General features: G+C 46.0%; 1 protein-coding gene across 2 annotated transcripts in view; it reads right to left on the bottom strand.

Moving 5' to 3' along the window:
* Positions 1-11,184, bottom strand: part of SOCS7 (suppressor of cytokine signaling 7) — a 38,411-nt gene extending 27,227 nt beyond the window's left edge. For both annotated transcript variants that reach the window (XM_053260311.1, XM_053260312.1), the window contains exons 1-3: positions 11,099-11,184; positions 6,643-6,756; positions 5,094-6,460 (exon numbers count right to left, since the gene is read on the bottom strand). In XM_053260311.1, the coding sequence (XP_053116286.1) occupies positions 5,094-6,157 (1,064 nt within the window). In that variant the 5' untranslated portion in view covers positions 6,158-6,460; positions 6,643-6,756; positions 11,099-11,184. The remainder of the gene's footprint in view (positions 1-5,093; positions 6,461-6,642; positions 6,757-11,098) is intronic.
* Between the last annotated feature and the right edge of the window lie 1,803 nt (positions 11,185-12,987).

The following is a 12,987-nucleotide window of genomic DNA, read 5'->3' as shown; positions in this document are numbered from 1 at the left end:
ATTCATGGAGAACAGGTTTATCAAGGACTACTGATCTGAGGGCTATAGGCGGCCTCCAGCCTCAGATGCAATTTGCCTCTAAATACTAGTTGCAGGGGAGTAGCAGTAGGAGAGAGGGCATGCCCTTGGCTCTTGTTTGTGGGCTTCCCAGAGACATCTGGTCGGCCACTTCGTGGAACAGGATGCTGGACTAGATGGGCCTTGGGCCTGATCCAGCAGGGCTTTTGTTATGAGCCCTGTTCTCAAGAAAACCTCCTAGTGTTCAGTATGTGTGGGGACGCAACCTGCTAGTTGCTCCTCTGATGCACTTGCTGGCCACCTCTCCTTATGGCTGCACATTCAACATTTGTAAGGGGCAAAGCTGAACACGCAGAGGTTCTCTATACAGTTTGGAGCCTGCAAAACTGCATGGAGAACTGTGGCGCATTTGATTCTGCCCCTTGTAGAATGCATTTTCCAAATGCACAGCCACCAGGCTATGTGTGGTCTAGCATTGCCAACAGTCCCATATTATATGGGAAGTCCTCTTTTGGAAGCAAAAATCATGTAGGGAAGGCTTTCCCCCACCCCTTAATGGCAGAGCCTAGGACTCTGCCTCATCCCTCAATGCATTTGTATTGAGCCCTTTGAAATCTGAGGAAAGCCCATATTATAATGTGAAAGAAACAACCAAGTTCACAAAAGAAGACCCAATTGCTCTCCAAAACTGCAGGAAGAATTGTTGGGGTTTATTTACATCTTGCTAATCATTTATTCGAGTTACCCTAAGTGGCCCACTGGGGAAATGCTTGACTAATAAGCAGAAGGTTGCCAGTTCGAATCCCCACTGGTCCTATATCGGGCAGCAGTGATATAGGAAGATGCTGAAAGGCATCCTCTCATACTGCACAGGAGGCAGCCATGGTAAACCCCACCTGTATTCTACCAAAGAAAACCACATAGCTCTGTGGGTGCCAGGAGTTGAAATCGACTTGACAGCACACTTTACCTGTAGTCTTTTTTATTATTACTACTATTATTATTTAATTCAATTTCTATACTGCCCTTCCAAAAATGGCTCAGGGCGGTTTACACAGAGAAATAATAAATAAGATGGATCCCTGTCCCCTGTCCCCAAAGGGCTCACAATCTTAAAGAAACATAAGACACACAAGCAACAGTCACTGGAGGTACTGTGCTGGGGGTAGATAGGGCCAGTTACTTGTCAAATGCAAACAGAGAAACAAGAAGACCATGAATTCTTCTGAATTTATGTTTCTTTTTAGATTGTGAGCCCTTTGGGGATAGGGATCCATCTATTTATTTATTATTTCTCTATGTAAACTGCCCTGAGCCATTTTTTGGAAGGGCGGTATAGAAATCGAATGAATGAATGAATACATACCTGACTGGCTCTCAGCAAGAGTAAGCCGTGGCTTCGATCAGTTACAATCTTCACGAAATATGTCTCCCTCACTCCCCAATAACTCTTCCAGATACCATATTAGATTTAAGAACACTAGAGCAACTTATTAGACAGGTGAACGATGGCCCAAGAAGAAAACAATCGGATAAGGCATATGTTTATATTTTGCAAAATTGATCATAGGGAATTGTTTTAAAACCTGCTTCTGCCCCCCACCCCCCGGGAATTGCTTCTTTATCATTAAACAACAGAACCTGGGTGGCTTCTTGTGTACTTTGAAATCAGATTGGTTTAGATATGTACTTGTCTAAATTGATTTATTTTCTTTCCCGGTTAGAAATTTGGCAAGGTAATTCATATGCTTTTCTTTATGTGGAATATGTATTTGCCCACTTGTCTAAGAAAGAGTTTGAATATCTTATTGAGATTATAACTCTTGTTCAGAGCTATACTGCCTCTGAGATCATTTCACTGATTCGGAGACAAGATTTCCTTAGGGGTGTTGTCTGCATGAATCACATGCTCAACACTTTCTTTCAGCAAGAATTTATTGGAAAGAGGGCAATCCTACCTGGTACATACTTTTTGGCTGCAAGTGAGAAGTGTACTTCCAATTCATAAAAATAAGTTGGGGTTCTGTTATCAAAAACTTTGGAATATACTACTTTACTCAACAGAGCAAGCATGCCAGCCTGGTTCAGACTTCAACACTCAACCATGGGTTAGTGCTATGTGAATTAATTTAAGGGAGCCATGGGCTTATAGGCACCCCTTCCCCTCTGCCATATGTGGAGGAGAAAAGTGGAAGATTTTGCTGTCATTTAAAAACAAGCTGCAGTTCTGTATTATGTAACAACTTGGGGAGCTGTGATTTGTTAACTCACTCAAGTTAGAACAAACCAGGATATGAAGCTGTGGGTTGATCCTGGTTGAAATCCTACTTTGCTTCAATTATAATTAACTAAGTTGCAGTGCTCAGAGTTTGTACACAACACATTAATGTGGTTTGTTTTGAAGTGAAAAGAACATTTTCACTCTCCTGCTTTGGGTATGAAGGAGGGAAGGGGGCATGTCATAGGTTACAACTCACCTAGGTTTATCCATATTACACCAAGTGCCATAGTTTAATGTCAGAACTGGATCATTGCATCCAGGCCCATTCTATCAATCCACTGTTTAGTTGTCTTCTCCTACACCAACAGCCTTTATCCCAGAATACCCAAAAGCTACCTTGTCTCCTAGGTTCCCAGGAAATCCAACCATCTCTTAGGCAGGGTAGGGCACATCCTGCAATTTAATACAGGTGCAGAACTTGCTATTGGATGGAAAATCCAACTTCAAGAATTTAAGCATATGTTAACCCACACATTTCCAACCCTTCTGGCCACAAATACAGGCTTGGGGTGGGGTACGGGAGCCCAGTTGAGTCTCAGAAACCAGAAGCGTCAACCACACAGTTCCCAGAACTTCGGGGTGGGTCTTCAGCACCTTGCACATCTAGCAGCAAGACAAGTTTATGCAGACTTGCTGGGATGGAGCCATAGCTCAGTGGCAGAGCACCTGCTTTGCATGCAGAAGGTGCCAGGTTCTATCCTATCCCTGGCACCTTCAGGGAGGACTGGGAAAGACTCTTGCCTGAAACCTTGGAGAGTGGCTGCAAGTCAGTGTAGAGTACTGAGTTAGAAAGACCAATGATCTGACTTCATATAAAGCAGCTTCCTATATTTAATTTACACCATGGACAGTTTGCAGAATTTCAGATTTTGTGGGTTGGTAGTTTGTTTTGTTTTTAAGAACACAGCCTTGCTTGTGACCCATGGCCCAGGAAATTCAATACTTGCCCCATCATATTCCAAGTTTTTGTCTAAGAGATCAGATAAAAGACTGGCTGCCTAAAATTCCACACCACTTCTACCTACTACTCTTTTGTGTGTGCTCTTTTTACCACGCAAACTGCCTAGAAGTATGAACCTTTGGCAGTTTAAATAAATAAAATAAAACCTAGCCACAGTTTGCATTAATACAGGGTGTGTGTGTGTGTGCGCGTGTGTGTGTGTGAGAAACATATCCTTTCAATACACATGAATATGTTCAATTACTAAACATACATACCCATGTATTGGGAAGAATTGGGGTAGGATGGATATCCCATAGTTTTACCCACCCTTTATAATGGTCATGATCAAAACATACACAAAGGAGTAGCTAGAAAAGATTAAGGAATGACTATTTCCTATTAGATCAGTCCAAGTATGCATCTATGATCAATGAGTCCCCTATACCAGAAACACCAAATCTGCTAAGAACCTATAACTCCGTGCAGGAGCACATATACAAGATGCCAGGTTCAATCCCCAGCATCGCCAGGTAGGATGAGTAGGAGAAAGCAGACACCCTGGTTAGTGACATCAAATATTAGAGTGGAGTCATCAGTGGTCCAATTCCATATAAAGCAACTTGTTTGACATTCAAAATAGGCAAATACAATACAGGAGAGATGTTTTTATGACACACAAATCTAAGAGAACTTTCACTAGCCACACCAGTTGTAACCAACAGATCTCCTAGAACCACAAACTAGTTCCAGAACCTCAGCATCGTGGGCCAATACAAAGCAAAAAGTATTCCACAATAAAACGTTGTGAGACCCAGGTCTAATCTCTGTTCAATCAACAATTTCACTGTCCAACCTTGGGAAAGTTGAAGTCTATTAAGCTAACACCTCAGGGTGATCATAAATAAGTGAAATGTGTATGGTCAAGAGCCTTGTACTATAGCTATAGAAAGATTCTGATAAAACCATGACCATTATGCCCAACTCCCTCTGTCATGCAATGCCACAAAGAATATCGATGCTAAACGCTTGCTGTTTCCGTTAACCAGAACACAACTTATGTAGTGGATTCATAACTCGAGAATCCACTACACCAGGGGTTCTCAAACTTGGGTCCCCCCAGCAGGGGATGATGTGAGTTGTAGTCCAATATCTGGGGGTCCAAGTTGAGAAGTCTGAGAGCCCCTGCACAACACAACTACCATTCACTGCTAATCTGCCTGAATACTTGAGAATTTGTTCTTATCCTGAGAGCTTCCGAATTACCCAGGGTTTTACGTAAACTCCTGCCCTGCTTGCTTCTCATGAAGGTAGAAAAAAATCCATTTTAGTCCTCTCAGCTTTAAAGCCTCCCAACCACAAGTCATAACAACCCTGCTAGGCTTCGAGTATCAGAGAATCCACCCTTTGCAACCTGGACAGAGTCCACCGGTAATAACCTGAACAAGGAGTTCTGTGAGACTGCACTGGTTCCCCACCAAGATCCTAGAGAACCAATCATTCATGCCAGCCTCTCAAAGATTACCAACCTCCTCACCTCTACCAGTTTGTCTTCCACTAGCAGATAATCTCAAACCTCCGGTATCTACCTTATGAATCTTAAAAGTCCTTTTTTAAGGGTTCAGCTTGGAGGCCGGTTGGTGGTGAATACCTGGATAGCAAGCTCCTGCAAGGTAGAGAGTGGATTCTCTTGTTTCCAGCTTGGAAGTGGGCAGAGTTGAATGGCTCTCCCTCATCCTCTTGGTTTTGAACACACACCCAAGTAGACCTGGTACTCTATAGCCCACGAGGCTTCTCGGCCCGACTCAGAGCCCCTTCTACTCCTTCCTCCCGCACCTCTTCCTTCCCCCTTACCTGCCGGAGTCTTGCTCCCGACACCCAGGCTGGGACACATCGGGGAGGCTCCCCGCGGTGGCGTTCGCCGAGTTGGCAGTGGCTTGTAAGAGCTCCCTCTCCCCGACCCGACGGGCACCAGCGGGGGCGGTGGGGTTGCAGGACGGGCCGCTACAGCTTTTGGTGCGGAAGAGGCGACTCAGGCGGACCTTGAAAGAGCCTTTCCTGGAAGGGGCGGACGGACTCGGGCGGTTGGCCCCGGAGACAGCAGCGGGGGGCACCGGGCCAGCCGGAGGAGCAGCAGGAGAAACCGGGGCTGCTGCAGTGGGTGGTTGGAAGCGGCTGCCCCCCATGCCGGCTTGGTGGGAAGAGGATTCTGCCGGCCCTGCCGCCGCCTCCTCTTCCTCTTCCTCCTCGTCGGGGCCGAGGGCTTCCAACACGAGCAGGGCGTCGCTGGTCTCTTCCCCCGGGGGTAACAAGGGCAGAGTGGGCGGCGGGGCCAGAGGCGGCGGAGGCAGGAAGCTCATGCAGGGGCAGTCGGTGGGGGGCTTGCCCAGCCCTCCTGGGGCTGTCGGGGGCGCCTGATGTAGCCCCAAAGCGGCCAGCTGCAGCTCCAGGCCGGCCCCCGGGGGGAACAGGAGGCCGCCAGCCGCTCCGCTCCAGCATCTTCCTCCTCCAGGCTCACCTTTCGGTGCGTCCAGGAGTGCACACCGGTGCCTGGCGCACAGCAGCTCCGATGGCGGTTGAGGCTGTGGAGGCGGCGACAGGCAGGCGGCCGGGGAACCCCCCGAAGGCTCTCCAGCTTCGCCGGGGCGGAAGACCAGGAGCTGCGAACCCCGCAGCCCGCCTGCCCTTCCCCGATCCCCAGCCACTTCCCCGACGGCTCCTCCAAGCGCCAACCCGGCTGCGGCGGACTCAGCCCCGCCGTAGCCCAGCAAGCGGCTCAGTACCCGGTACGAGGCCGCCGCTGCTGCAACCGCCTCGCCTCCACCGCCTCCTCCTCCAGGCTCCGCCGCTGTTGCTGCCGCCGCTGCCGCTCCTCCTCCGGCCCGCTGCATCGCGCTAAGGGAGGCGGCGCATTGCATGGAGCAAAACCCAAACTAGCCTCCCCTAGCAATCCGGACGGGGAGGCCGGCGGTTCCTGATCCAGCTCGGCTGCCCAAAGCTCGAGCCTTTTCCTTCCACCCTTGCCTGCCTGCCTGCCTGCCTGCTTGCTTGCTTAGGGGCCCGCCCGAGCAGTGGGTGTGCACGCCCTCCGACTTCCCTTTCCGCTGATGCAGCCGATGATGCGGCCTCCAATGTGACCAGCCCGTTCGCGGCTGCGGCTCCTCTCCGCACCGTGGACTCCTCCCCCAGTTTCTGACACTCGCCCAGCTGTTCCTTCCAAGCTAAAAGGCAAACAGATGTTATCAAGCCACGCCCCACTGGACCACTCAACCCCTCCCCTCTTGTAAGCCACGCCCAGGCCACTTAAAGCCACACCCTCATAAAAAAAAGAAAGAAAATAGAAGTTCCTCTTAGAATTGGAATTCAACCTTTGTAAAAAAAAAAAAAAGTAGGATTTTGACACCTGGTTTTTCTTTTCACTGTTCCTTTCACAGCTGCACAGCAAGCAGAAAAAATATTGGTGTAGCTTTCCCTAGCATGGAGGTCCAGTGATAGGCCTCTGAAGAAAGGTGGCAGCCTTTAGAAGAGATATAAATTAGGCAAACACGATCCATTATTCAGCATTAATTTCTAAAATTAATACCTCTGCTAACCAAGCAAAGAGGCACCTTTTAAAAGTGGTGATTCTCTTATATTTAGCAGGGGGAGGGCAACTGGCCCTATCCAACCCCAGCAAAGCATCCCTCCAGTGGCTGAGGCTGGTGTCTAAGTTTCTTTGTAGATTGTGAGCCCTTTAAAGCCTTCCAACCACATTATTGTATTATTTATTTTTCTATGTAAACTGCTTCAAGAACTTTGGTTGAAGAGTGGTATACACATGTTTGTAGTAGTAGTAATAGTAAAACTGAAAGGTTCCTGTGTTGAGGACACACCATTGGGGTGCATCATCATGCCTTGTCACCTTTGTGCAAAGTTAAAACATGTGCAAAGTTAAAAGTCCTTAATAGTAACAGAAAGGCACTTAACACAATGGTCGGAGGCACCCTTCAATATAATGTTACATTTGGACTAAGCCCTGACTTTCAAAACAGATTCTGGGGTTAAATCCTGGGTGGCAGTGCAGACCTGCACAACATAAGGCCTGGGGGCTGAATCCAACCAACAGGGATTTTTTATGCTGGCCTCCAGGTAAGAATATCCTGCAGCAACAGCAGGATCCATGATGAAGAGCTTTTGGGTTGTCCCGCTGACAAGTAGCAGCAACTCAATGCAGTTGAGTGCTTGAGACCAGATGACCAGATGAGATGCATGGGGTAGCAATGGACCTGCAAGCTAGCCAGCTAGTTGCTGCTGAGCAATGGGTGGAGTGAGATGAACTGCAGCAATAGCATCAGGCGGGCACAGGCAGAGGCACCCTGGAGAGGCACTCTTTTGGCCAGCTCCCTCTTCTCCGAGGAGGACCATCCTCTGTCCTCTCCAGAATATGCCTTACAGTGCCATCCTAGGCATGTTAACTTGGAAATATGTTCCATGGTATACCCAGTGAGGCTTATTCCAAGTTAACATGCCTAGGATTGCAGCCTGAAAGCTACAGCAGTTTAGGGAGAGGGGAGGACTTGGCATTTATTTGGGGCTGGCATGTGCTCCAGATGCCCCATGAACTGGACAGGGACAATTTTCTGGCCTCTATCCTAAGTCCCTTGATGAGGAAGGAGGGAGATCCTTGGTCCTTTGATGGGGATGGGAGAAGAGATCCACAAGTAGCTAATAATTGTTTTCATGCATATTTTATGAAAAAAGCACTTTAATGAGCGCCTTTTATCAGTTTTGGCTGATACATCAGCTATGCCCATTTCTGGAGGTAAATGACCTTAAAACAGTGGTGCATATGCTAGTAACCTCCAGGCTTGACTACTGCAATGCTCTCTACATGGGGCTACCTTTGTACATAGTCTGGAAACTACAATTGGTGCAGAATGTGACAGCCAGACTGGTCTCTGGGACAACCCAAAGGAACCATATAACACCGATTTAAAAAGAGGTGTACTGGCTGCCAATATGTTCTTGAGTGAAATACAAAGTGCTGGTGATTACCCACAAAGCCCTTAGCGGCTGGGGTCCAGGCTCTCCAGGGTACTTAAAAGAGCGCCTTCTTTGTCATGAACTCTGCTGTCTATTAAGATCATCTGGGAATGTCCAGTTATGGTTGCCAGCAGCTCGTTTGGTGGCAACTCAGGACTGGGCCTTCTCTGTGGCTGCCCCGGGGCTTTGGAATACGCTCCATATGAAAATAAGAGCTTTTCCATCTCTGATTGTTTTTTAAAAGACCCCCAAGATGCACCTATTTTCTCAGGCTTTTATTTAAAGTTATTTATTTAAAACTCTTTAACTGCTTTTATTCTGTTAAACTGTTTTATTGTCTTTATATTTGTTGTATTTTTATATTTGTTGTATAACATTCAACCTCCTCCCTCCCTTTTTTTTTTTTACTCAACATCTAGCTTGATGCAGAGTCCTGGATAACTCAAAGGTTTGCTGCTCGCAACTGTATCATTTTGGTTGGTCCCAATAAAAGTTTTACCAGACTGTGGCTTTTGGATTTTTTTCTAATGGACCAATACAGCTATCTATGACCTTTGTGTAATTTCAAGACAGTAGCTTTCAGGTAGCACTGAATCCTAACAGCTCTTTTACTAGACATTAGCCACTGCAACCATGCTTTGCTAAGGCTGACCCCCACCCCACACACTCACCCTACAATACTCTGTACTAGAAAAGGCAAGGAGCAATAGTAAATGTAATTTTAATTTCCAGCAGGGCATTTCTAAACATATTTATCCAGGAGTAAATAACAGTTTAATGCAACTTACTCCCAAGCAAGTATGCATAGAGCAGCACACGTTAAGGGAGAAAAATACTCCTCTTAGCATTAGTACCTTTTCTATAGCAATAAACATGGATGATAATTTTAAACAACTATGGGACCAGGGCACAGGCCCACTTGCAGGAGCTGAGTAAGAGGAAAGGGAAATTATTTCAGACGTCTATGTCATTTCATAGTAATGTTTTCTAGGCATTTTACACTAAAATACAGATGTAAAGTAGAATAATAAAATTCTTACACATACAGCATAACAATGCTATGAGCTGGTTCTCACGACTGATGTAACATTAGTTTACCAATAATCTATAGATTCTTGCCCTGCAGGCGCCCCTGCAGGGTCGTGAGAACTCAGAAAATGTCGCCTATCTCAGCTTGGCACTGCACCAAACTGACATCAAGCTGAGATCAGCAAGCAGAGTTCAAACCTAAGATGACTGAACCTGGCTTTATCAGTTTGGCGTGGTGCTAATCTGAGTTTGCCAACATTTTCTGAGTTCTCACAACATCAGAGGCGTATCTAGGGGAAATAGCGCCTAGGGCAAGCACTGAAATTGCGCCCCTGTCCAAACATCTGATGCCCATCTTCAGATAACTTTACCATAGTATCAGCTCAAAAATACAAGTCAAACACGTTAATCTTTTAATATTTCAATAACTATTTAGCAGTGGACGTAGCCAGACCAAAAAATTCTAGAAAACTACAAATTTCAGTATGCTGGGGCTCATGAAATACCCAAATACTATGTGGAGGTGTCCTTGGAAAACTAAACAGAAGTGCCTGTCTAATTCTCTACTATGCATTGTAGCATCACTATTACATAAGTTTTAAAAATAAATTGGGAAAGGACTTTTCCCAGATACTCTGAAAATAATTAAAGGATATGCAGAGTAAACTGTGTCACTGCTTGGACTATATTCTAGTATTTCAGAAAGACAGTTAAAATGAGAGAAAGAGAGCAAGAAACTCCCAGTGGGTATTAATACTAAGGATTTAACACTGATTCAAAGACAAACTCACCATTAATAGCCATATTGTTAAGACATCACATTTAACTCACTTATCACAAGAAGCAAAATAAGAGCAAATGAATAAAATCCTAGCTCATAAGCTTCAGCTCAGTATTCAAAAGCCCTGATTCTCTGTACATAGTGCCAATCTGAATATGTGTACAGTGACTTATAGTATATTAATTTTTTTAAAAAAAATTTTTTTACCTGTAGCCCCTTCGGGGGCTTCCTAAAGGCCATGGGGGGGGGTCCTGCAAAGGTTCCCCCTCCCCCCACTGGCCTCTAGGGCCTCACAGGGACCATTTGAGCATGTGCAGTGGCCATTTTTAAAAATAGTTTTTTTTTAAAAATGGCCGCTGAAAACAAAATGGCTGCTGCACATGCTCAAATGGCCTCTGCAAGGCCTGGCATGGCCTAGGGCCTCACAGAGGCCATTTGAGCATGCACAGTGGCCATTTTGTTTTTGGTGGCCATTTTTCAATTTTTTTTAATTTTAAAAAATGTCGCCCCCTTCAAGTGGCACCCGGGGTACGTGCCCTGCCTGCCCTGCCCTAGATACGCCCCTGCACAACATGTTCTGTGGGAGCATGCCGGTAGCAGGAATCTATAGATTACCAATAAACTAATTACATCTGTCACAAGAACCAGCCTTCTATTCCCGTATGTAGGAGGATGGTCAATAGGCTAACTGGTGGTCCACATACTCAGGGACACTGTCCCCTTATTCCAGAATCTTTATAACCATCTTTCCCATTTCTAGTTATAACAATTTTTCCAGTCTTGTTACCACATTTTCCCCTTCCAGTCATGGCCCACATGCTCTTAGCAGCTGCAGGGTAGCCAGAAATGCAAAGATGCAGCTTCCATAAACACCCATCACTTCCTCTCTATTCTTGTGAAAGATGCACCTGCTTAATTTCTCCCTCTCATGCAGTCATAAAGGGCACGGGGGCCTTGGTACAAAAAAAAGGCTGGCAACATTAATTCTCTTCCCCAAATCAAAATTGTTAAATACATTTCTAGGCACCTTTTAAAAGTAAAACTCTTCTGAAGGTGGTATACAAGAACATGATGAAAAGCCTTGTTCACACAAATGAATCTCCAACAAGGTCCATGAAGCTCCACCTCCATTCCAGAACTCCACCTCCTATGATGTAATAAAATGCCTTCTATTTGGCCACACCATTCAACATCTCGCCACTTCCCACCTCCCCGCCCGAGCGGTGTGGCGGGGGGTGGAGTTGTGTGCCCAGCCTGGGAAGCAGGCACGGCGGCAGCCATCTTGGCCCCCTCCACGTGGCCAGTGTCTGGCCAATCAGGAAAGGGGGTGGGGAAAGTCTAGCCTGGCAGCCTCCATCTTCATCATTCTCTAAGAGGAAAATCAGCCTGAGCTATAAATCAGCAAATCCCTGATTCAAATCTCTCTGCCCTTAGACAAAGTGCTCTCTCCCAGTCTCACCCACTCCACCCATTGCAGTTTGGGGATAATAATAGGTTTATAAGTTTGCCCTTTCTTGATTACTTTGGGTGAGTCTATCACTATGGCAGGGGGAGCCAACCTGAGGATCTCTCCCAGCTGTTGCTGGACTAAAATTCCATCATCCCCAACTGCAATAAATTGTGGCTGGGGATGATAAGAGTTGTAGTCCAACAACAACTGAAGAACCTGATTCACCACACTTGCCCTATGGTTTTCAAATCCCCCTTCAGCCGTGAAACTCACTGGGTGACTCCACGCCAGTCACTTATCTCTCAGCCTAGCCTACCTCACAGGGTTGTTGCATGGATAAATATAACCAATAGACCAATCTGGGCTTCTTAGAGGAAGAGCAGGATAGAAATAGATAGATAGATAGATAGATAGATAGATAGATAGATAGATAGATAGCTGATAGAAGAAGAGAGATTTGACAAAAATACCTCAGGGCCAAACCACATGTTACATTAAACAGGGTTTTGGCCCTGAAATGTTTGTTTTTAATTATCGACACAATAGCCTCAGAGGCCTAACCCAGTTCAGGACCATGACAGGAGCATAAGGTTAAGGTTCTCTTCACCTGTGCCATGGTCTTGATCAGTGTTCCCTCTAATTTTTTTCCATCTGTCTGAGCAATTAATTTTGTTCTGGGTGGCATTATCAAGGCAGTGTGTGCACACGTGCATTCAGAATGGGGCCTTCCTGATTCAACCTGAGTGTGGTCTAACATTAACTGAGCAAACATTTGAAAACTTGTGAGCGTGCCTTAGAGGGAACACTGGTCCTGATCCAGATTGGGGGTCCCCAATGGTTGCTATTTGGGGTGGGGGAAATCAAGCAGATCCACATCAAACAGGTGCTTAATATATGGTATAGTATTAGGGATGTAATATGCCTAATGACGCAGCAGGGAAGTAAATAGTCTGGTTCAAATCCCTGCTGGTAGTCAGTCTTTGAAGACAATACTGAGCTAGATAGACCAGTGGTCTGACTCAGTATATGGCAGCTTCCTTTGTTCCTATGGTATGTTTCCCAGACTATGGGAAACATCTATATCAGGCAGCAGCGATATAGGAAGATGCTGAAAGGCATCATATCATACTGCGCAGGAGAAGGCAATGGTAAACCTCTCCTGTATTCTACCAAAGACAACCACAGGGCTCTGTGGGCTCCAGGAGTTGACACTGACTCGACGGCACAACTTTACTATTAGGGATGTGCAAAATGTTTCGATGTCAAGACATTTCGACTCGAAATGGACTATTTCAAGTGTTTCGAGGGCCTGTTCCAAGCTCGGAACAAAACAACTCCATTTCTATTTGAAACATTTTGATGTTTCAAATACCATTTTGGAGCCCTGTTTTTCCCTTGCTGATTCATTTTCTGGCACTGGCTTCTGATCCTATGAGAGTCTGGGGGGAAAGTTAAAATGTTGTTTA

The sequence above is a fragment of the Hemicordylus capensis genome, chromosome 6 (assembly GCF_027244095.1).
Source record: "Hemicordylus capensis ecotype Gifberg chromosome 6, rHemCap1.1.pri, whole genome shotgun sequence".
Lineage (NCBI taxonomy): Eukaryota > Metazoa > Chordata > Lepidosauria > Squamata > Cordylidae > Hemicordylus > Hemicordylus capensis.
This window is presented reverse-complemented; position numbering and strand designations above follow the sequence as displayed.